Below are 26,179 nucleotides of genomic sequence, written 5' to 3'. Positions count from 1 at the left end.
TCAGGAGAAGGAAAAAGAATGAGAAAGGAGAAAGCAAGAGCACGAGAAAAGGGAAGGCAAACAAATGAGAAGGCAAAGAGGAGCAGAAGGAAGAGTGACGAGAGTCCTCAGGTACAGAGAACCTGAGCTTGCATCTACTACTGACGCCATTACTAAATTAGAGCTCCTCCCATGCCCGCCTTTCTCAGGACCCTCCTCATGCTGAGGCTGGACCTCAGCAATTTTTAACGTTTTTTCCATTTTTACATTCTATCCATGTGGATTCCAGGGCTCAAATTCAGGTTACAAAACCTTAGAGAGAGTGTCTGAAGCTGAGCCATCCCACTTCCCTCTCTAATTTCTTAGATAAAGTCTAATACTGTGAACCAAACAAAGGAAAGTGTATATATATAGCTCCTTCACCGTAAAGTAGCAGAAACTGAGCACTCTGATTGCAACAGCCTCCAAACCAACCTGTCATCCTACAACTGCTGTGCACATCAGTGGCTCACAAGCAGAGAATTTCTGACTGTTCGTGAAATTGAACTTGGCTTGGTCCCCTATTGTTGGTGTGGCCTAATCACATGCTCACTTGGTGACCCTGAACATATCATTTTCTGCTATTTCCCAAAACCAGGTTCTGGACATTGACTTACCCACATCTGCTTTCGGGTTCCTTATCCTACCATCACAGACTTGCATTTCTCACAGCCCATTTCTCAAACCTCTTGAACACTTTAATATAACTTCATTTTATAAACTGCATATATGAGAAGGTATTTATTATTCGTTGTGCGGTATGTGATATGAATTAATATTTAGTAATTAAAACTGAGACAAAAGAACATGCATTTGCTGCTGACAGGAACTGGATGTAGATCTCTCCTGAGAGACATACCCAGAATACAGCAAATACAGAGGTGAATGCAAACCACTGAACTGAGAACGGGACCCCAGTTGAAGGAATCAGAGAAAGGACTGAAAGAGCTTGAAGGGGCTTGAGACCCCATATGAACAACAATGCCAACCAACCAGAGCTTTCTGGGACTAAGCCACTACCCAAAGACTATACATGGAGTGACTCTGGGCTCCAACCTCATAGGTAGCAATGAATATCCTAGTAAGAGCACCAGTGGAAGGGGAAGCCCTTGGTCCTGCCCAGACTGAACCCCCAGTGAACGTGATTGTTCGTGGGAGGGCGGTATTTGGGGCAGGATGGGGAGGGGAACACCCATATTGAAGGGGAGTGGGAGGAATTAGGGGGATGTTGGCCCAGAAACTGGGCAAGGGAATAACAATTGAAGTGTAAATAAGAAATATCCACGTTAATAAAGATGGAGGGAAAAAATCATCAAAGGATGAACAAGAATGTTCAAAGGAAGTTTCCCATACCTGCCTTCCCCCAAAGTCCAATTTTATGTCTATTCTTCAGTATAGTGCATTAGCCTTTTTTCTTGGAAGTACTGAGCTACTTAGTAGTTTAGTAGCTCGCTTGTCTGAGAAGGTAACATCCTGGGGTCATCTATGAACATAAAGTGATACCCAGAACCAGAAATAGAGGTCTTGATAAAGACCTTGGCCCAGTTGTGAAAGCTTAGACATCTGCCATTGACCACTGGTAGAGGTTAAGGAAAGTATGTCACCTTCCTGGACTTCTCTCTTTTGCTCTGAGCAGTAAGAACAGAGAAACAACAAAGGCTTTCCTTCATTTTTTCATCTTTAATGATAACACTTTAAAACAGAGGTTTAGAGCAGGGTTTCAACATAGATAAAATGTGATGTGAAGGCAGAAATTGTGTTCTTTGCAGTTCTGAGTGAAGGCAGCAGGAAAATTGAAAAACACAAATCCAAGAATTGACCTATCTTTACAGTGGCATAAATTCTGGATAAAGTTATTAAATCCATAAAATATTTGAGTAAAGGTGCTTACTTCTTTCTATAAAAGGGCAAGGCAACATAGTGCCAGGGCCTCAAGTCTCAGTAAAGGTGAAGCAAAGATTGAGAAAAAGAGGCTGGGATATACACTGGACCCTTGGCAGGACCTCAGTACTGAGGCGGCCACTGGAAGCCAGTTGAACTGAAGGAGATCAAAGAGGAAACCTTACAGACTGCTGAAGTGAAAACAGAGGACAGAGAAGGCTCCTTTCCAGTGTTGGCTGAGGCTGGCAGGAGTCTTTGCATTGGCATTAGAATTTACCCTTTTTTGTGATGTTGAGACTAATCTGAGTTCCATCTCTCGTAACTTTCAAAATAAACAGTAACAAATGTGGGTGGAAAAAAAAGAAGGTGCAGTTGCCACTGTCAGATGAGCAAAATAGATGAGATTATCAGGCAAATTACAGCCATTAAAATTGAGGGAACGTGTGAATTTCTGTTATTCAATAAATTATGACACTGTGAAAAGACACAAAGGTGTTTGTCTGTTTCTGGCATGGTGTGCTCATGATAAGGGACTTGTAGCCAGAAGCAGTGGCTGCCTTCCAGAGAAAGATTTACAAGTTGTCAAGTGATATATTAAATCAGTATTTGTTATAGGAGTACAAACAATAGAATGAATTATATTAAAGGGTGGTTTACATGATACAGACTGGCTAATCCAATAATGTCTGTCTCAGATCAAGAGGCTAAGAATATGGTAAGTTGGTCAGCCCATAAAGATCAACAGACCCAATATGGTGCTAGAGACCTGGAGGCCTGCTAGCCTTTTCAGTTTATGTTAGAAGCCTGAAGATTCTGGTTCTAATATCAGCAAAGTAGTGCCAGTGACAGCAACAGAAGAGCCAAACTTCCAGCAAGAATGAAGACAGACAGCCAAAAGCGAAACTTTCCTTCTCCCATATCCTCTTCTCTGGGCTTCACTCAGAAGTTTGTTGTCCATATGTAGGGTAGTTCTTTCCAGTTCAAACATCTGATTAAGGTAGTTCCTAAGGAAAGTGCCCAGTCTTTCATGTGACCTTACAGGAAAGGCTGGAACTGAGACAATAGTAGGCATTGGACCACACCTTCTTCCTTCTATTAAAAAATTCTCTCCCCACACCCGCGGATCCCGGCCCGCAGCAGCTCTCTGCCCCCAGACCCTGTGAGAGAGAGACCCAACCGCCTGGTCAGGTGGGCACTCCTGAGGCTGCAGAGCGGAAGAGACCACCAACACTGCTCACCCCTGCCCACATCCCTGGCCCAAGAGGAAACTGTATAAGGCCTCTGGGCTCCCGTGGGGGAGGGCCCAGGAGCGGCAGGACCCCTGTGCCTGAGACACCACCAGAACCAGAAGGAAACAGAAAGGATAAACAGTTCTCTGCACCCAAATCCCGTGGGAGGGAGAGCTGAACCTTCAGAGAGGCAGACAAGCCTGGGAAACCAGAAGAGACTGCTCTCTGCACACACATCTCGGACGCCAGAGGAAAAAGCCAAAGACCATCTGGAACCCTGGTGCACTGAAGCTCCCGGAAACGGCGGCACAGGTCTTCCTGGTTGCTGCCGCTGCAGAGAGCCCGTGGGTAGCACCCCACGAGCGAACTTGAGCCTCAGGACCACAGGTAAGACCAACTTTACTGCTGCAAGAAAGCTGCCTGGTGAACTCAAGACACAGGCCCACAGGAACAGCTGAAGACCTGTAGAGAGGAAAAACCACATGCCGGAAAGCAGAACACTCTGTCCCCATAACTGACTGAAAGAGAGGAAAACAGGTCTACAGCACTCCTGACACACAGGCTTATAGGACAGTCTAGCCACTGTCAGAAATAGCAGAACAAAGTAACACTAGAGATAATCTGATGGCGAGAGGCAAGTGCAGGAACCCAAGCAACAGAAACCAAGACTATATGGCACCATCGGAGCCCAATTCTCCCATCAAAACAAACATGGAATATCCAAACACACTAGAAAAGCAAGATCTAGTTCCGAAATCATATTTGATCATGATGCTGGAGGACTTCAAGAAAGACGTGAAGAACTCCCTTAGAGAACAAGTAGAAGCCTACAGAGAGGAATCGCAAAAATGCCTGAGAGAATCGCAAAAATCCCTGAAAGAATTCCAGGAAAACATAAATAAACAAGTAGAAGCCCATAGAGAGGAGACACAAAAATCCCTGAAAGAATTCCAGGAAAACATAAATAAACAAGTAGAAGCCCATAGAGAGGAGACACAAAAATCCCTGAAAGAATTCCAGGAAAACACAATCAAACAGTTGAAGGAATTAAAAATGGAAATAGAAGCAATCAAGAAAGAACACATGGAAACAACCCTGGATATAGAAAACCAAAAGAAGAGACAAGGAGCTGTAGATACAAGCTTCACCAACAGAATACAAGTGATGGAAGAGAGAATCTCAGGAGCAGAAGATTCCATAGAAATCATTGACTCAACTGTAAAAGATAATGTAAAGCGGGAAAAAGCTACTGGTCCAAAACATACAGGAAATCCAGGACTCAATGAGAAGATCAAATCTAAGGATACTAGGTATAGAAGAGAGTGAAGACTCCCAGCTCAATGGACCAGTAAATATATTCAACAAAATCATAGAAAAAAACTTCCCTAACCTAAAAAAAGAGATACCCATAGACATACAAGAAGCCTACAGAACTCCAAATAGATTGGACCAGAAAAGAAACACCTCCCGTCACATAATTGTCAAAACACCAAACGCACAAAATAAAGAAAGAATATTAAAAGCAGTAAGGGAAAAAGGTCAAGTAACATATAAAGGGAGACCTATCAGAATCACACCAGACTTCTCGCCAGAAACTATGAAGGCCAGAAGATCCTGGACTGATGTTATACAGACCCTAAGAGAACACAAATGCCAGCCCAGGTTACTGTATCCAGCAAAACTCTCAATTAACATTGATGGAGAAACCAAGATATTCCATGACAAAACCAAATTTACACAATATTTTCCACAAATCCAGCACTACAAAGGATAATAAATGGTAAAGCCCAACATAAGGAGGCAAGCTATACCCTAGAAGAAGCAAGAAACTAATCGTCTTGGCAACAAAACAAAGAGAATGAAAGCACACAAACATAACCTCACATCCAAATATGAATATAACAGGAAGGAATAATCACTATTCCTTAATATCTCTCAATATCAATGGCCTCAACTCCCCAATAAAAAGACATAGATTAACAAACTGGATACACAACGAGGACCCTGGATTCTGCTGCCTACAGGAAACACACCTCAGAGACAAAGACAGACACTACCTCAGAGTGAAAGACTGGAAAACAACTTTCCAAGCAAATGGTCAGAAGAAGCAAGCTGGAGTAGCCATTCTAATATCAAATAAAATCAATTCCCAACTAAAAGTCATCAAAAAAGATAAGGAAGGACACTTCATATTCATCAAAGGAAAAATCCACCAAGATGAACTCTCAATCCTAAATATCTATGCCCCAAATACAAGGGCACCTACATACGTAAAAGAAACCTTACTAAAGCTCAAAGCACATATTGCACCTCACACAATAATAGTGGGAGATTTCAACACACCACTCTCATCAATGGACAGATCATGGAAACAGAAATTGAACAGTGATGTCGACAGACTAAGAGAAGTCATGAGCCAAATGGACTTAACGGATATTTATAGAACATTCTATCCTAAAGCAAAAGGATATACCTTCTTCTCAGCTCCTCATGGTACTTTCTCCAAAATTGACCATATAATTGGTCAAAAAACGGGCCTCAACAGGTACAGAAAGATAGAAATAATCCCATGCGTGCTATCGGACCACCACGGCCTAAAACTGGTCTTCAATAACAATAAGGGAAGAATGCCCACATATACGTGGAAATTGAACAATGCTCTACTCAATGATAACCTGCTCAAGGAAGAAATAAAGAAAGAAATTAAAAACTTTTTAGAAGTTAATGAAAATGAAGATACAACATACCCAAACTTATGGGACACAATGAAAGCTGTGCTAAGAGGAAAACTCATAACGCTGAGTGCCTGCAGAAAGAAACAGGAAAGAGCATATGTCAGCAGCTTGACAGCACACCTAAAAGCTCTAGAACAAAAAGAAGCAAATACACCCAGGAGGAGTAGAAGGCAGGAAATAATCAAACTCAGAGCGGAAATCAACCAAGTAGAAACAAAAAGGACCATAGAAAGAATCAACAGAACCAAAAGTTGGTTCTTTGAGAAAATCAACAAGATAGATAAACCCTTAGCCAGACTAACGAGAGGACACAGAGAGTGCGTCCAAATTAACAAAATCAGAAATGAAAAGGGAGACATAACTACAGATTCAGAGGAAATTCAAAAAATCATCAGATCTTATTATAAAAACCTATATTCAACAAAACTTGAAAATTTTCAGGAAATGGACAATTTCCTAGACAGATACCAGGTATCGAAGTTAAATCAGGAACAGATAAACCAGTTAAACAACCCCATAACTCCTAAGGAAATAGAAGCAGTCATTAAAGGTCTCCCAACCAAAAAGAGCCCAGGTCCAGACGGGTTTAGTGCAGAATTCTATCAAACCTTCATAGAAGACCTCATACCAATATTATCCAAACTATTCCACAAAATTGAAACAGATGGATCACTACCGAATTCCTTCTACGAAGCCACAATTACTCTTATACCTAATCCACACAAAGACACAACAAAGAAAGAGAACTTCAGACCAATTTCCCTTATGAATATCGATGCAAAAATACTCAATAAAATTCTGGCAAACCGAATTCAAGAGCACATCAAAACAATCATCCACCATGATCAAGTAGGCTTCATCCCAGGCATGCAGGGATGGTTTAATATACGGAAAACCATCAACGTGATCCATTATATAAACAAACTGAAAGAACAGAACCACATGATCATTTCATTAGACACTGAAAAAGCATTTGACAAAATTCAACACCCCTTCATGATAAAAGTCCTGGAAAGAATAGGAATTCAAGGCCCATACCTAAACATAGTAAAAGCCATATACAGCAAACCAGTTGCTAACATTAAACTAAATGGAGAGAAACTTGAAGCAATCCCACTAAAATCAGGGACTAGACAAGGCTGCCCACTCTCTCCCTACTTATTCAATATATTTCTTGAAGTTCTAGCCAGAGCAATCAGACAACAAAAGGAGATCAAGGGGATACAGATCGGAAAAGAAGAGGTCAAAATATCACTATTTGCAGATGACATGATAGTATATTTAAGTGATCCCAAAAGTTCCACCAGAGAACTACTAAAGCTGATAAACAACTTCAGCAAAGTGGCTGGGTATAAAATTAACTCAAATAAATCAGTTGCCTTCCTCTATACAAAAGAGAAACAAGCCGAGAAAGAAATTAGGGAAACGACACCCTTCATAATAGACCCAAATAATATAAAGTACCTCGGTGTGACTTTAACCAAGCAAGTAAAAGATCTGTACAATAAGAACTTCAAGACACTGAGGAAAGAAATTGAAGAAGACCTCAGAAGATGGAAAGATCTCCCATGCTCATGGATTGGCAGGATTAATTTAGTAAAAATGGCCATTTTACCAAAAGCAATCTACAGATTCAATGCAATCCCCATCAAAATACCAATCCAATTCTTCAAAGAGTTAGACAGAACAATTTGCAAATTCATCTGGAATAACAAAAAACCCAGGATAGCTAAAGCTATCCTCAACAATAAAAGGACTTCAGGGGGAATCACTATCCCTGAACTCAAGCAGTATTACAGAGCAATAGTGATAAAAACTGCATGGTATTGGTACAGAGACAGACAGATAGACCAATGGAATAGAATTGAAGACCCAGAAATGAACCCACACACCTATGGTCACTTGATTTTTGACAAAGGAGCCAAAACCATCCAATGGAAAAAAGATAGCATTTTCAGCAAATAGTGCTGGTTCAACTGGAGGGCAACATGTAGAAGAATGCAGATCGATCCATGCTTCACCCTGTACAAAGCTTAAGTCCAAGTGGATCAAGGACCTCCACATCAAACCAGACACACTCAAACTAATAGAAGAAAAACTAGGGAAGCATCTGGAACACATGGGCACTGGAAAAATTTTCCTGAACAAAACACCAATGGCTTATGCTCTAAGATCAAGAATCGACAAATGGGATCTCATAAAACTGCAAAGCTTCTGTAAGGCAAAGGACACTGTGGTTAGGACAAAACGGCAACCAACAGATTGGGAAAAGATCTTTACCAATCCTACAACAGATAGAGGCCTTATATCCAAAATATACAAAGAACTCAAGAAGTTAGACCGCAGGGAGACAAATAACCCTATTAAAAAATGGGGTTCAGAGCTAAACAAAGAATTCACAGCTGAGGAATGCCGAATGGCTGAGAAACACCTAAAGAAATGTTCAACATCTTTAGTCATAAGGGAAATGCAAATCAAAACAACCCTGAGATTTCACCTCACACCAGTGAGAATGGCTAAGATCAAAAACTCAGGTGACAGCAGATGCTGGCGAGGATGTGGAGAAAGAGGAACACTCCTCCATTGTTGGTGGGATTGCAGACTGGTAAAACCATTCTGGAAATCAGTCTGGAGGTTCCTCAGAAAATTGGACATTGAACTGCCTGAGGATCCAGCTATACCTCTCTTGGGCATATACCCAAAAGATGCCTCAACATATAAAAGAGACACGTGCTCCACTATGTTCATCGCAGCCTTATTTATAATAGCCAGAAATTGGAAAGAACCCAGATGCCCTTCAACAGAGGAATGGATACAGAAAATGTGGTACATCTACACAATGGAATATTACTCAGCTATCAAAAACAACGAGTTTATGAAATTCGTAGGCAAATGGTTGGAACTGGAAAATATCATCCTGAGTGAGCTAACCCAATCACAGAAAGACATACATGGTATGCACTCATTGATAAGTGGCTATTAGCCCAAATGCTTGAATTACCCTAGATCCCTAGAACAAACGAAACTCAAGACAGATGATCAAAATGTGAATGCTTCACTCCTTCTTTAAATGAGGAAAAAGAATACCCTTGGCTGGGAAGGGAGAGGCAAAGATTAAAACAGAGACTGAAGGAACACCCATTCAGAGCCTGCCCCACGGGTGACCCATACATATACAGCCACCCAATTGGACAAGATGGATGAAGCAAAGAAGTGCAGACCGACAGGAGCTGGATGTAGATCGCTCCTGAGAGACACAGCCAGAATACAGCAAATACAGAGGCGAATGCCAGGAACAAACCACTGAACTGAGAATAGGTCCCCCGTTGAAGGAATCAGAGAAAGAACTGGAAGAGCTTGAAGGGGCTCGAGACCCCAAAAGTACAACAATGTCAAGCAACCAGAGCTTCCAGGGACTAAGCCACTACCTAAAGACTATACATGGACTGACCCTGGACTCTGACCCCATAGGTAGCAATGAATATCCTAGTAAGAGCACCAGTGGAAGGGGAAGCCCTGGGTCCTGCTAAGACTGAACCCCCAGTGAACTAGACTATGGAGGGAGGGCGGCAATGGGGGGAGGGTTGGGAGGGGGACACCCATAAGGAAGGGGAGGGGGGAGGGGGATGTTTGCCCGGAAACCGGGAAAGGGATTAACACTTGAAATGTTTATAAGAAATACTCAAGTTAATAAAAAAAAAAATTCTCTCTGTCAGGACCACAAAGATAAACATTAGGGAGGATGGGAAGTCCCTGAATCTTCATGCTTCTTCCCAATGTGGCCGCATTGAATAAACCCTTTTCTGCTTTTTGCTATTAATTTGACTCTTTTAGTGGTCTTACCCAGGGCAGTTGCAAGAATGTGACTTGCTGGAGCACAGGCTGTGACTACAAGCCTGTTAACACAATTGCTGAAGCCTTCTGCAGTAGTCTTCTTTTAAGCACTGATCCTGAACATATATGGCTTCATTCCTCTTATCCACACACTACCTACTTGGCAGCTACTAAGACTTGGCAGCTAGGCTGCTTTGGGTTTTGTTTTGTTTTGTTTTCTCTAAAATTCTAATAAATCTATTTTGAATTTTCTGAGGAACCACCACTACTAGGAATATACCAAAAGATGCTCCAATATGTAACAGGGACACATGTTCCTCTATGTTCATAGCAGCCTCATTTACAATAGCCAGAAGCTGGAAACATCCCAGATGTCCTTCAACAGAGGAATGGATACAGAAAATGTGGTTGGTACATTTACATAATGAAGCACTACACAGCTATTAAAAACAATGTCTTCATGAAATTTGTAGGCAAATGGATGGAACTAGAAAATTTCACCCTGAGTAAGGTAAACCAGACATAAAAGTACACACATGGTATGCACTCACCAATACATGGATTTTAGCCCCAAAAGTCAAAATACCCATGATGCAACCAATCAACAAACCATATGGATCTTAAGAAGGAGGAAGACCAAAGTGAGACTGCTTCAGTCCTGCATAGAACAGAGAACAGAATAATCACAGGGGGCAAAGAGAGGGAAGGACTTGTGAGCGAGAGGAGGGGGAAGGAAAAATGGGAGCAGGATCAGGCATTGAAGGGACAGGAGAGAAGTACAGAAGGTCAGGAAATTGAATAGAAACATGTAGAAGTTGGGGATGGGGAACTGGGGGCAGCCACTAGAAAGTCCCAAGATCCAGGTAAGCAAGAGGCTTCCAGGACGCAATGGCCAAAATACACAACAAAAGGGAAATACAACCTGTAGAGACCACCTCCAGGAGATAGGCACAGCCCCAAGTCAGGGGATGGGGCCACCCTCCACTCAAAATTTTTTTCATTTTCTGACAAAGTTTAATATAGAATAGTGAAATCTATTTATGAAGAATAGAATCACACAGTATAAATTTAGCAATTTACCTTTTTAGGAATATGTATACATGGGGTGGGAGTAGGGGGACAAGAGTTTTCCCTGACTTAATATACTGACATCTAGGCAACTGTTTCACATGCTATTTCCATGTCTGTAATGACAAAAGACCATGTTACAAAAGATGCAGAATGCAGTCTTTACATCATGTAGAAGTAAAAATATTTTTATGTGAAGACTTCTTTCCTGTCCTCACTGTGCCTCTCCAACATGGCACTGGGAAACTGTCCACATGGAGAAAAGTAGAATCAGGTGTCCACCAGCGCATACATTTCATATCCCAGGTGCTGCTCATAGAGACAGTAAATTCAGTTTCCTTAGTGACGTCATCCACACACAACTGTAGCCATCCATCCATCCATCCACCCCCATTCCTGGGATCAGGCTCCTGATCTGAAAACTGTCATCAACATATACAATAATACACACACCCTGTCTTCTGACACACAGAACAGTGAGTAAATGTGCTGGAGAGCTGTGGGAAGGAGATGGGTATGGGAAAGGGCAAGAAGAAATGACAAGTTACAAAACCAAGAAGGAAATCTAACTGAAAGGATGCCATGTGCACTCACGAGGAAACACAACATGCACCCAAGTCATTGACATTTGGTGGTGAGATTATTCTAGACTAGACTATTTCAACTGTCTTCAGTCTTCAGGAACTAGCCGTGCATGGAATTCTAAACAGGCAGCTGCTGAACAACTTCAGAAATAGCCAAGTTGACAGACAAACACATCAATGAAGGCAAGCATATACATGTGCCAGAAGTTCCACTGTTCTGAGTAAATTATTAAGTTTTATATTCCAGGCTTCTGCAAGAAGAAACTCTTTGGAACTCTTTAGCTGTCTGAATCTTACAGCTGGTTCAGTGGTCATCCAGCATTGCTCACTGTTCCCTATGTTTTGTGTGAAGCTGGTACTGCTGAGGTTACAGTCTCCACATGCGATAAGAGCTCGTACTACTGTAGGACCAGATAGCTGTTGTGTCAGTTATCATGGGGCACCTGAGATTTGCTGCTTGCCCCCCCCCATGGAGTTCTGAAACATGGTACTTACAGTCAGTTTGCATGGACTGAGAGCAAGCCTAACTAACCAGTACGTGTGTACCCTTTTAAATTTCTGATTATTTTTAAAGATTTTAAGTCCCGTAAATCTACATTTTAACCTCAGAGGCATTTTATAATGCAAGTAAAAAGCATATTTTTTTAAGTTCAGTAAAAGCTTTTCTCTGTTCATTTGTTTGTTTGTTTTTAAAGACAGGGTCTCTCTCTACCTAGCATTGGCTGTCCTGGCACTTTGTAGAACTCATGCTCAGAGCTCTGCCTGCCTCAGCCTCCCAAATGCTGGAATCATATTCCTTGGCCAACCACTCCTGGCCCAGGGAAACCTTTCCAATCTTAAAGCTCATAATTTTTTCTTAGAACAAACTCAAAATAAATAAAATGTGCATTAACAAGAAACATTTCAGAAGATTACCCTTAAGGTAAGTGTACCTTCATGCCCAGTAATTGTCTTTTCTATTCTGTGTCTAAAGCAAGTCTCATTAGGCAGCCTTCTTTCTGGAAAAAACGGTCATCCGGGAGCCACGCTGTCATTTTTATGCTAACCTGAGCTCGTTTTACATGTTTCACACATACAAAGTTACATTTATTGGTCTTTCGGTCTTGACAGCCAGGAAACTGCTTTCTGCTTAGATCAATTTTGTAGTCGACTACTCAATTTGTGTCCTTTGGTAGATATAAACCTGAAAATGCAATTAAGTACTAATGAAGTGTAACAACAATTAATCAGAAAAACTAAAATTTTAAATAAATAAGCAAAAATAATAAATGTTTTTAAATATTTTAAATATTTAAATATGCAAAACACAAAACAGAAAGTTATAGTTACATGAAGACATTTTTTATTGGCAATTTCCATTTTACTTTTTCATTGAAAAGAATATTTCAAATTTATATACAGATGTATAAGAGTATAAGGGCATAACTGTTATACATGATAACTCATTTATTCACCACAATGTCCATAATAAAATAAATATTAATATGTTCATTTTACTTTATTTTTTTACTTGTTTTTTTTTATCTTTATTAACTTGAGTATTTCTTATTTACATTTCGATTGTTAGTACCTTTCCCAGTTTCCAGGCCAACATCCCCCTAACCCGTCCCACTCCCCTTCTATATTGGTGTACCCCTGCCCACCCTCCCCCCATACCGCCCACCCCCCAACAATCACGTTCACTGGGGGTTCAGTCTTGGCAGGACAAAGGGCTTCCCCTTCCACTGGTGATCTTACTAGGATATTCATTGCTACCTATGAGGTTGGAGCCCAGGGTAAGTCCATGTATAGTCTTTATGTAGTGGCTTAGTCCCTGGAAGCTCTAGTTGCTTGGCATTGTTGTTCATATGGGGTCTCGAGCCCCTTCAAGCTCTTCCAGTCCTTTCTCTGAGTCCTTCAACGGGGGTCCTGTTCTCAGTTCAGTGGTTTGCTGCTGGCATTCGTCTATGTATTTGCTGTATTCTGGAGTGTCTCTCATGAGAGATCTACATCCAGTTCCTGTCATCCTGCATTTCTTTGCTTCATCCATCTTGTCTAATTGGGTGGCTGTATATGTATGGGCCACATGTGGGGCAGGCTCTGAATGGGTGTTCCTTCTGCCTCTGTTCTAAACTTTGCCTCCCTATTCCCTGCCAAGGGTATTCTTGTTCCCCTTTTAAAGAAGGAGTGAAGCATTCGCATTTTGATCATCCATCTTGACTTACATGTGTTCTGTGCATCTAGGGTAATTCAAGCATTTGGGCTAATAGCCACTCATCAATGAGTGCATACCATGTGTGTTTTTCTGTGATTGGGTTAGCTCACTCAGGATGATATTTTCCAGTTCCAACCATTTGCCTACGAATTTCATAAAGTCGTTGTTTTTGATAGCTGAGTAGTATTCCATTGTGTAGATGTACCACATTTTCTGTATCCATTCCTCTGTTGAAGGGCATCTGGGTTCTTTCCAGCTTCTGGCTATTATAAATAAGGCTGCTATAAACATAGTGGAGCACGTGTCTTTGTTATATGTTGGGGCATCTTTTGGGTATATGCCCAAGAGAGGTATAGCTGGGTCCTCAGGTAGTTCAAAGTCCAATTTTCTGAGGAACCTCCAGACTGACTCCCAGAATGGTGGTTCCAGTCTGTAGTCCCATCAACAATGGAGGAGTGTTCCTCTTTCTCCACATCCTCACCAGCATCTGCTGTCACCGGAGTTTTTGATCTTAGCCATTCTCACTGGTGTGAGGTGAAATCTCAGGGTTGTTTTGATTTGCATTTCCCTTATGACTAAAGATGTTGAACATTTCTAGGTGTTTCTCAGTCATTCGGCATTCCTCAGCTGTGAGTTCTTTGTTTAGGTCTGAACACCATTTTTTTTTATAAATTTTTTTTATTTTTTTTATTAACTTGAGTATTTCTTATTTACATTTCGAATGTTATTCCCTTTCACGGTTTCCAGGCAAACATCCCCCTAATCCCTCCCCCTCCCCTTCTTTATGGGTGTTCCCCTCCCCAACCTTCCCCCATTGCCGCCCTCCCCACAACAATCACGTTCACTGGGGGTTCAGTCTTAGCAGGACCAAGGGCTTCCCCTTCCACTGGTGACCTTACTAGGATATTCATTGCTACGTATGAGGTCAGAGTCCAGGGTCAGTCCATGTATAGTCTGTAGGTAGTGGAAGCTCTGGTTGCTTGGCATTGTTGTTCATAAGGGGTCTCGAGCCCCTTCAAGCTCTTCCAGTTCTTTCTCTGATTCCTTCAATGGGGGTCCTATTCTCAGTTCAGTGGTTTGCTGCTGGCATTCGCCTCTGTATTTGCTGTATTCTGGGTGTGTCTCTCAGGAGAGATCTACATCCAGCTCCTGTCGGCCTGCACTTCTTTGCTTCATCCATCTTGTCTAATTGGGTGGCTGTATATGTATGGGCCACATATGGGGCAGGCTCTGAATGGGTGTTCCTTCTGCCTCTGTTTTAATCTTTGCCTCCCTATTCCCTGCCAAGGGTATTCTTGTTCCCCTTTTAAAGAAGGAGTGAAGCATTCACATTTTGATCATCCGTCTTGAGTTTCATTTGTTCTGTGCATCTAGGGTAATTCAAGCATTTGGGCTAATAGTCCACTTATCAATGAATGCATACCATGTGTGTTTTTCTGTGATTGGGTTAGCTCACTCAGACTGATATTTTCCAGTTCCAACCATCTGCCTATAAATTTCAAAAAGTCATTGTTTGTCATAGCTGAGTAATATTCCATTGTGTAGATGTACCATATTTTCTGTATCCATTCCTCTGTTGAAGGGCATCTGGGTTCTTTCCAGCTTCTGGCTATTATAAATAAGGCTGCGATGAACATAGAGGAGCACGTGTCTTTTTTATATGTTGGGGCATCTTTTGGGTATATGCCCAAGAGAGGTATAGCTGGGTCCTCAGGTAGTTCAATGTCCAATTTTCTGAGGAACCTCCAGACTGATTTCCAGAATGGTTGTACCAGTCTGCAATCCCACCAACAATGGAGGAGTGTTCCTCTTTCTCCACATCCTCGCCAGCATCTGTTGTCACCTGAGTTTTTGATCTTAGCCATTCTCACTGGTGTGAGGTAAAATCTCAGGGTTGTTTTGATTTGCATTTCCCTTATGACTAAAGATGTTGAACATTTCTTTAGGTGTTTCTCAGCCATTCAGCATCCCTCAGCTGTGAATTCTTTGTTTAGCTCTGAACCCCATTTTTATAGGGTTATTTGTCTCCCTGCGGTCTAACTTCTTGAGTTCTTTGTATATTTTGAATACAAGCCCTCTATCAGTTGTAGGATTGGTAAAGATCTTTTCCCAATCTGTTGGTTGCCGTTTTGCCCTAACAACAGTGTCCTTTGCCTTACAGAAGTTTTGCAGTTTTATGAGATCCCATTTGTCGATTCCTCATCTTAGAACATAAGCCATTGGTGTTTTGTTCAGGGACTTTTCTCCAGTGCCCATGTGTTCGAGATGCTTCCCCACTTTTTCTTCTATTAATTTGAGTTTATCTGGTTTGATGTGGAGGCCTTGGGCAACTTGGACTTAAGTTTTGTACAGGGTGATAAGCATTGATCGATCTGCATTCTTCTACATGCTGACCTCCAGCTGAACCAGCACCATTTGCTGAAAATGCAATCTTTTTTCCATTGGTTTTTTTTGGGGGGGGGCTCCTTTTTCAAAACTCAGTGCCCATAGGTGTGTGGGTTTATTTCTGAGTCTTCAATTCTATTCCACTGGTCTATCTGTCTGTCTCTGCACCAATACCATGCAGTTTTTATCACTATTGCTCTGTAATAGTGCTTGAGTTCAGGGATAGTGATTTCCCCAGAAGTCCATTTATTGTTGAGGATAGATTTTTTGTTACTCCAGATGAATTTGCAAATTGTTCTGTGTATCTCTCTGAGGAATTGGATTGGTATTTTGATGGGGATTGCATTGAATCTGTAGATCGCTTTTGGCAAAATGGCCATTTTTATTATGTTAATCCTGTCAATCCATGAGCATGGGAGATCTTTCCATCTTCTGAGATCTTCTTCAATTTCTTTCTTCAGAGGCCTGAAGTTCTTATCATACAGACCTTTTACTTGCTTGGTTAAAGTCACACTGAGGTGTTTTATATTGTTTGGGACTTTTATGAAGGGTATCGTTTCCCTAATTTCTTTCTCAGCTTGTTTCTCTTTTGTGCAGAGGAAGCTTACTGATTTATTTTAATTAATTTTATACCCAGCCACTTTGCTGAAGTTGTTTATCAGCTTTAGTAGTTCTCTGGTGGAACTTTTGGGATCACTTAAATATACTATCATATCATCTGCAAATAGTGATATTTTGACTTCTTCTTTTCCAATCTGTATCCCCTTGATCTCCTTTTGTTGTCTGATTGCTCTGGCTAGAACTTCAAGAACTATATTGAATAAGTAGGGAGAGAGTGAGCAGCCTTGTCTAGTCCCTGATTTTAGTGGGATTGCTTCAAGTTTCTCTCCATTTAGTTTAATGATCACCCTTAATTAATTTTTTTCTCTCAAATATAAGCCGAGCATAACTATCATGATTTTGTAATTTAAAAGAATAAAATACACCTAACACCCAGTCAAACATTTATTAGTTAAATGGGACATTTTGGCTATCTATTTTAGCTTAAGAAAGGCTTAAAATCGACCGCCCAAGCAGGTGGGCACTTCTGAGACTGCAGAGCAGGAGAGACTGCCAATACTGCCCACCCTTGCCCACATCCCTGGCCTAAGAAGAAACTGTATAGGGCCTCTGGGAACAGGAAGATAGGGGCACTCAAGCTGCAGGTCCCCTGTGGTCCAGACACTGCCCAGATCTGAAGGGACCGGGTCAACAGCTCCCTGCACTCAAATCCCGTGGGAGTGAGAGCTAAACTTTCAGAGGAGCAGACATGCCTGAGAAGCCAGAAGAGACTACACTCGGCCCACATTTCTGACTCTAGAGGAAAATATCTAACGCCATCTGGGACTCCTGTGCACAGGGACCAAGAAAAGGGAGGGGGCGGGCCTTCTGGTTGCTGCCCTCACAGAGAGCTGAAACGCAGCCCCTGAGGAATGACTTCAGGCCTGAGAACAGAGGTAAGACCAACTTTTCTGCTCCAAGTGACCTGCCTCGTGGATTCAGGACACAAGCCCACAGGAACAGCTGAAGACAACTAGACAGGAGAGACTACATGCCTGAAAGCAGAACACTCTGTTCCCATAACTGGCTGAAAGAAAACAGGAAAACAGGTCAATAGCACTCCTGACACACAGGCTTATAGGACGGTCTAGCCACTGACAGAAATAGCAGAACAAAATAACACCAGAGATAACCTGATGGCGAGAGGCAAGCACAGGAACCCAGGCAACAGAAACCAAAACTACATGGCATCATCTTAGCCCAATTCTCCCACCAAAGCAAACACTGAATATCCAAACACACCAGAAAAGCAAGATCTAGATTTAAAATCACATTTGATCATGATAATGGAGGACTTCAAGAAAGACATAAAGAAATCACTTAAAGACATGTAGGAAAACACAAATAAACAGGTGACAGAATTAAAAATGGAAATAGAAGCAATAAAGAAAGCCCAAAGGGAGACAACCCTGGATATAGAAAACCAAAGGAAGAGACAAGGAGCCATAGATACAAACATCACCAACAGAGTGCAAGAGATACAAGAGAGAATCTCAGGAAGAGAAGACTTCATAGAAATTACCCACACAACTGTTAAAGAAAATGGAAAATGGAAAAAGCTACTGGTCAAAAAATCCAGGACACAATGAGAAGATCAAACCTAAGGATAATAGGTAGAGAGTGAAGACTCCCAGCTCAAAGGACCAGTAAAATCTTCAACAAAATCATAGAAGAAAACTTCCCTAACCTAAAGAAAGAGATGCCCATAAACATACAAGAAGCCTACAGAACTCCAAATAGATTGGACCAGAAATGAAACTCCTCCCATCACATAATAGTCAAAACACCAAATACAGAAAACAAAGAAAGACTATTGAAAGCAGTAAGGGAAAAAGGTTAAGAAACATATAAAGGCAGATCTATCAGAATCACACCAGACTTCTCACCAGAGACTATGAAAGCCAGAAGATCCTGGACAGATGTCATACATTCCCTAAGAGAACACAAAAGCCAACCCAGGTTACTGTATCCAGTAAAACACTCAATTAAACTGTCCAAAGGGAGAAAAGTAGAATCAGGTGTCAACCAGTGCACACATTTCATATCCCAGGTGCTGCTCACAGAGACAATAAATTAAGTTTCCCAAGTGACATCATCCACTCACAACTGTAGCCATCCATCCATCCATTCACCCCTGTTTCTGGGATCAAGCTCCTGATATGAGCACTGTCATCAGCATAAACAATAATATACCCACTCTATCTTCTGACACACAGAACAGCACCACTGAGTAAATGTGCTGGGGAGCTGAAGGAAGGGGATGGGTGTGGGAAAGAGCGAGAAGAAATGACAAGGCACAAAACCAGGAAGGAAATCAAACTGAAAGGATGCCATGTGCACTCACGAGGAAACACGACATGCACCCAAGCCCCTGATATTTGGTAGTGAGATTATTCTAGACTAGACTATTTCAACTGTCTTCAGTCTTCAGGAACTAGCCGTGCAAGGAATTCTAAACAGGCAGCTGCTGAACAACTTCAGAAAGAGCCAAGTTGACAGACAAACACATCAATGAAGGCAAGCATATACATGTGCCAGAAGTTACACTGTTCTGAGTAAATTATTAAGTTTTATATTCTAGGCTTCTGCAAAAAAGAAACTCTTTGGAACACTTTAGCCATATGAATCTTACAGCTGGTTCAGCGGTCATCCAGCATTGCTCACTGTCCCCTATGTTTTGTACAAAGCTGGTACTGCTGAGGTTACGGTCTCCACATGTGATAATAGCTCATACTACCGTAGGAGCACATAGCTGTTGTGTCAGTTATCATGGGGCACCTGAGATTTGCTGCTTGCCTCCCCCCATGGAGTTCTGAAACAAGGTACTTACAGTCAGTTTACATGGACTGAGAGCAAGTCTAACTAACCAGTATGTGTATCCCCTTTCAAATTTCTGGTTATTTTCAAACTTTTTAAGTCCTGTAAATCAACATTTTAACCTCAACCCTAACACTAACACTAACACTAACCCTAACCCTAACCCTAATCCTAACCCTAACCCTAACCCTAACCCTAACCATTTTAAAATGCAAGTAAAAGGCAAAATCTTTTAAGTTCAGTAAAAGCTTTTCTTTATTTGTTTGTTTGTTTGCTTGCTTGTTTTTAAAGACGGGGTTACTCTACCTAGCATTGGCTGTCCTGGCACTTTGTAAAACTCACGCTCAGAGCTTTGCCTGCCTCAACCTCCCAAATGCTGAAATCATATTCCTTGGCCACCACTCCTGGCCCAAAATAAATAAAATGTGTATTAACAAGAAACATTTCAGAAGATTACCCTAAGTACATATACCTTCATGGCCAGTAATTGTTTTTTCTATTCTGTGTCTAAAGCAAGTTTCACTAGGAAGCCTTCTTTTGGAAGAAACTGTCATCCTGTAGCCATGCTGTCATTTTTATGCTAACCAGAGCTCTTTTTACAGGTTTCACTCATACCGAGTTACATTTATTGGTCTTTAGGTCTTGACATCCAGGAAACTGCTTTCTGCTTAGGCCAATTTTGCGGTCGACCACTCAATTTGTGTCCTTTGGTAGATATAAACCTGAAAATGCAATTAAGTATTAACGAAGTGTAACAACAATTACTCAGAAAAACTAAAAAGACCATTGTAAATAAATAAGTAAAAGTAATAAATGCTTTTAAATATAATACTAAGTATGTGAAACACAAAGGAGAATGATTGTAGTTACATGAAGACTTTTAAGGGTTCTTTTTTTCTTGTATATTAAACATAATGTTTGGGTTTATGATATATTCAAGGGTTTTAAGTTTGTTGTTCCTAGTGTTTAGAGCATATGGTCTTAGACAACTGAAAAACACATATCCTGTAACTATACTCTCTGCAAGGCGGACACTGAGCAGTACTTTAGGAATGATGATTACTAATGCCATGCGAATCAGTAAATGAGAAGCTGTGTTTTAAGTTCCAAAGCATCCAGACGGCTGTGTCTTATTTCAGACTTCTAAACTCACACAGCCTTCCCCTCCGATCTGTTCACTCGTTGCTGCTCCCCGCTTCAGTTACAATGCCTCACACTGTGTTATGCACAAATAAAAGTTATCGTGGGCAGCTGCTTAGCGCAGGAAGAGTCCACTTAGTACGGCCCAAAGGGAAAGCATAAATGACTGAGGTGAGTGTCCTGTCCTGTGAACCGTGTACAATACAGATACAGTGTGCTACTACTCCTGCCCAAAGTGCATCTCTCAATTGTGGCAGCTTCTGAGCTAAAACGAAAGAAAACGAAGTGCGGGGTGAGGGAGAGCAAACGGAAACAGAACTGGGGAGTCCACATGGTATGATCATGTCAAATTAAAGCAAGAAGTTTGGGGGCGATTAACAATCTGCTCTTAGCACTCAGAGGCCTGACCTCACCGCTCCTTTCCTGAACCCCGTGAACCACTCTACTGTGCATCATAGGGTAAGGAAAGGCAGCAATGCCACAGCCATAACCAAGATCTGTAAGACCTGACAGTGCTTTAATGCGACCTGGAGGCCTCCCTGGGCTGACTTTGTATCCTGCAGCTTTGGTTGTACGCAGAGGCCTGCCTGGACTGGTCTTAAATCCAGCTGTTTTGGTGATTCCCAGGGGTCTGACTGTGCTGGTCAGATATCCTGCTGACTTGGTGGTTCCCTAAGGCCGGCCTCCCTTACCAGATCGATTGAGGTTTTTCTTTTTCTTTAGTTCATCTTTTATCTCTGTGTTTCTGCCACTGGTAGGCTGCAAGTGTGCTTCGTTTAACGGGTCTTCCTCTGACAGAGCATGGGTTTGTGGCTGACTGTGTGGCTGTACTTGCTTTGCTGGGAGGAGTACAGATCAAACAGATCCACTGCTCTCATAGTGGCTTCATCACTGAGGCAGGGAGGCTTGCCTGACCTGCAGAATGCTGCATTTCCACCAGCAACCTGGTGCGGGGTGCATCATTTCCTCCGCCAATAGGAGCCAGGCCCTCAGAGCGCCCAGAGGGCGCCCATAGGCAGGAAAGCCCTGCCCATTCCCTTCAATCCCGCTGCTGTAGCACAGTCCAATCTAGAAAGAGGGCTGGCAGTGGTGAGGCCCATGCCAGAGCCAGACTCCCAAGAGCCCTCGCTGCGGGCCCAGGAAGAGGCTTCCACAGCCCGGGAATCAAAATTTTTAACCCAGAAATGTTCCTGGCCAAAAGAAAGACAGGGACAAAAAATGGAACAGAGGCTGAAGGAAAGGCCATCCAGAGATCACCCCAACTACAGACACCAAACCCAGACACCATTGCTGATTTCAAGAAGTGCTTACTGACAGGAGACTGGTATGACTGTTCCCTGAGACGTTCTACCAGCACCTGACCAATACAGATGATGATACTCAGGGCCAAACATCAGACTGAGCCCAGAGACCCCAATGGAAAAGATAGGGAAAGGACTGAAGGAACTGCAGGGGATTGCAGCCCCACAGGAAGAACAATATCAACTAACTGGACCACCCAGAGCTCCCAGGGACTAAACCACCAACCAAAGAGTACACAGGCAGGGAACCATGGCTCCAGATACATATGTAGCAGAGGATGGCCTTATCTGACATCAGTGTGAGGGGAGCCCCTTGGTCCTGTGGAAGCTTAAAGCCACAGCATAGGGGAATGCTAGAGGGATGAGGCGGCGGGAGCAGGTGAGTGTAGAGCAGCACCCTCATAGAGGCAAAGGGGAGGAGGAAGATGGGGGATGGGAAGGGGGTTTTTGTGGAGGGGTAACCAGGAAAGAGGATCTCATGTGAAGTGTAAATGAATAAAATTATTAACAAAGGATTATTCAAAAATAAATAAATAAAAATTAAAACTCTACTAAATCTTCCTCAGGCCATATTTAGCTACAAGAACTTCCACAAGGGACCCAAAAACGAAACGAAACCTCTGTGAACAGGAAGGAAAAGGGAGGTGCCTAGTTTTGACTGTGATTTCAGTCTGGACCTCATAGAGTTCTATCTGAGCCTCAGCTGATGGTCAGCAGCTGCGCAGGCTTGAGGAAGGTACATGAACCCCTCGAACTACTCTCTGGAGTAACAATCTGAAGACGGGAACTGGGCTTCAAGAAGACAAGTAAGTGAAAGGAGTGAAAAGGATAGACAGATAAGTACAATAGAACGAAAACTAGAGTAGAAAGAGTAATAATGAAAATTACGGACGTTCGTGGATTGTGACGTGCTGAAGCCACTAGGACCTAAGGCTCAGCAAAACCAGACTTTGGTCCATGCCACCTCCAAAAACTGACAACAAAACAGGAATCGAATCTTTAACCTGTGCTGTATTCAGAAAGCTAAATGCAAAAATCTATCTCCTCAGAGCCTCCTTTTTTGGCTCTTTAAATTTCTCCTTAATACTTGTGCTTTCTGTGTAGATGTGTCAGGGGCTTGTTAAACATGACTTTCCTTGAAAGCATTGAAAACGTTTCCTTCTGTGATGATCCCAATCATGTAGATGATATACTGGTTATAGTTGAATCTTTGAGATCTTGCTCCTTGGCCTCGCAGATTTGGAAGGCAGCTGATTTACTGAAGCTATAAGACTTTTAGAGATATTATAATTTTCTCTGCAGCCTTGGTAATCTGTTGACCTGAGAGCACTGGCCAAAATATTGATATTCCTTCTAGCCTTTATATACTCATTGATTTGGGCCTCTAACGATGATTATTGAACAACCAGAGCTTCAGCTACAGCAGTATTGACGAACAAATAAAATTTGGGTCTATAACATTAAGATAAAGCTTGACAAATATTTTAAAACAAACCTTTATTCCTTAAAGACAGAGTTTGATAATTAGAAAACATACACAGCTGTTTTAATAAAACATAATCCTTTACACATGTTTTGATAAACTATAATACTTTCATATTTGCTCTGTGTGTGTGTGTGTGTGTGTGTGTGTGTGTGTGTGTGTGTGTGTGTGTATTAGGAATGTAAGTACCACAGCATATGTGTGGAAATGAGTTTCTTCTAACATGTGAGTTCTGAGGATCCGGTACCTTTACTCACTGAGATAGCTCACTGACTCAATATACTATTTTCAAGTTTTAACTTTTATAAACCATTTTGTAATACACATAAACTTTCAGTTTTATCCAATCTCTTTATTTTTATTACAATGATCTTTTACCTTAAAATCTACAAATCAAATGTCCTCTCATCTAAAATTATGCTTTTAATAGTCTTACCAAAATATATTTTGTAATAACATTTTATATCTTTCATTTTATTTCATATTACTTATTGTGGGTTTTTTTTTTTAGCTGACAGAATTTGGAAAGCTCTTGCTTCTGAACAACATGCCTTTCAAGTAAATACACATGAAGCTGTATTTGAAAGAGGCAAAACAAGTTAGCCCCAGTCCTGGAGTCTGTTTTCTGTTTTCATCCTGTTTTGTCTTTCTAGTCTTAAACTGGTAAGACAAGAAACTTAGGGAGAAAGCTGTTTTGTTTTGTTTCTTGTAATGGGGAAAAACAGGATCAGGGAGCAAATAGTTTGATACATTAATGACACAACTGTTAGTTAAACTTTATCTTCAGGATATGCTACACTGTTTTGGCCACACTAAGTTTTAAAAGATGTGTATAAAATAAGCTTCCCTACATTAGGAATGCTACTGTTGGGCTGGAGAGATGGCTCAGCCGTTAAAGGCTAGGCTCACAACCAAAAATATAGGAATGCTACTGTTTTGGGGTAGGATCTTCTGTAATTCCCATTATGAAAAGGAAAAGTAATATAAAAATAATTTACAAATGTGTATGTACATATATTATCATTTTGTGTGTCTTCACAGTCTTCATGAAAACCTTACATTTATCATTTGCATGTGAAGGTTATGTTTTAAAACAGATTGAATGTTTTTAAGTAACCTAATCAAAGAATTTATATGAATATCAATATATTTAACTAACATAAAACATTTCATGGGTTTTTTGGTTTTTATTATTATTGACTGTTTTAAAAATAATTTTTAATTTATTAATTCTTATAAACATGCTTATGAATATTAAGGTTTAGGTAGTCGGTGTTTACAGTCATCACTTCATGAAAATTATTTCATAAATTAAAGAGTGTTGTTCTAAATGAACTAAGCCTTATATAAAGTAGTTTAGATGCTAACTTTTTCTTTGAAATATTTGCTGGAGATCAAATATCATATAAGGTTGTATTTCAACCATTTTAGAAATTTATAAATTATATTTTAAAATACCACTTGAGTTTATAGACATCAAGAATACCTAAGCAGTAGATGTCTCAGGTTTACCAGTAGATGAATATATGTCATCTGTGATTTTCCAGTTCTCATAATCTTTGAGTTCATCTTTTAAAGATGTAAGTATACACCACGATTTTTAAAATATATGTGAATGTGAATGTGGACATTTCCAGGGCCATATGCTGACAAAAGGCAATCTTTTCCTCTGTGACAATGTCTTTTCCTCCTTGGTCAAAGATTAATTCTATTTACATGGTCTATTTTTGGCCCTATTTTTTTTCATTGATTTCTAAAAGTCTTCATTAATGCTGTGTGTCATTGTTGGATGTATCTTTTTATGAAGTCTTTATGTGTCAATATTCTATTTTTCTCCTTTAATACTGAACTGGTTGTTCTGTTCCTTTTCTTCTTTCATATAAACTTCACTTGCCTTGTTATTCAGAAAATAGCTTGGTGGGGGTTTTGTTAAGATTGTGGTGAATCTATAATGATCAAGCTGTAGAGAGCTAGTGTGATAAGTGATCTGTAGTGACAACATAACTCGGTAGAAGATGCCTAGAATTTGTGCAATGCAGCTGAATGCCTATGAACACTTTTTCAGATAGGGCCGACATGTCAGACAGTGAATAAGAAGGACACACCTGCCCTGAATAAGGGTGACATTATTAACAGGATAAACTGCTGCATTGAAGAAGTAAGATGAAGCAAGATACAAGCTATCTTTCCTTTCCCCGTTGCTGTTGCCACCTGCTGACAGAGTCCAGATGCTTCGGTATTCAGCATGTACTCGATTTCAGCAACTCTTCAGGCCTTACACATTGGACTGAGAGTGCAAAGACACCCGTCCTGGACTTCAAACCTAGCTCTCAGCCTCTGCAGCATGTAGTGAGCACTGTACAACCCCTAATCATACCACATATAATTAGTCATTTTTATGATTTGCAGGTATGTACACTCTGTTGACTCTTCATCTAGGAATCTGTAGGGCAACTAGAATTTTTAATTGAAATGTTTGACAGCATTTTATTTACTGGATTTTTCTGCTTATACTGCTTTTCAGCAAAGTAAAAATGCATTTTTTCTTATTTTTTTCATTTATCATTCCATTCATTTACATCCTATAAGATATCCCACGTCCCAGTTACCCCTCTTCCAGCCCCCCACCCTAAATCTGCCCTCTCATTTGCCTCTATGAAAGTGTTCCCCCACCCACTCACACTCTCCCGCCCCCACCCCTGCAGCATTCCCCTATGCTGAGGTATCGAGACTGCCCCAGACCAAGGGCCTCCTATCCCACTGCTGTGAGGCAAGGCCATCCTCTGCTACATAAGCTCCATGGACGGTGGAGCATCCATGGAGCTTATCCAAGCAGTACACTCCTTGGTTGGTGGTCTAGACTCTGGGAGAACTGAGTGGTCAAGCCAGCCTATGTTGTTCTTCCAAAGA

General features: G+C 41.2%; 1 protein-coding gene and 1 pseudogene across 3 annotated transcripts in view; one reads left to right on the top strand and one right to left on the bottom strand.

Moving 5' to 3' along the window:
- Window positions 1–20,094: 20,094 nt before the first annotated feature.
- Window positions 20,095–21,444, bottom strand: LOC134484819 (UPF0461 protein C5orf24 homolog; annotated as a pseudogene).
- Window positions 21,445–22,052: 608 nt separating this feature from the next.
- Gvin1 (GTPase, very large interferon inducible 1) overlaps window positions 22,053–26,179 on the top strand; it is a 29,345-nt gene continuing 25,218 nt past the window's right edge. Inside the window, exons 1-2 of one of the 3 annotated variants that reach the window (XM_039101125.2) lie at window positions 22,472–22,592; window positions 23,781–23,827. In XM_039101125.2, coding sequence (XP_038957053.1) covers window positions 23,817–23,827 — 11 coding nt within the window. In that variant the 5' untranslated portion in view covers window positions 22,472–22,592; window positions 23,781–23,816. Of the gene's footprint in view, window positions 22,593–23,780; window positions 23,933–26,179 lie in introns of all 3 variants that reach the window. The other 2 variants (XM_039101127.2, NM_001408773.1) reach the window with 2 other exon arrangements.

Source organism: Rattus norvegicus, chromosome 1 (genome assembly GCF_036323735.1).
Source record: "Rattus norvegicus strain BN/NHsdMcwi chromosome 1, GRCr8, whole genome shotgun sequence".
In the NCBI taxonomy this organism is placed as follows: domain Eukaryota; kingdom Metazoa; phylum Chordata; class Mammalia; order Rodentia; family Muridae; genus Rattus; species Rattus norvegicus.
The sequence above is the reverse complement of the archived record's forward strand: the minus strand, read 5'-3'. Positions and strand labels throughout refer to the sequence as shown.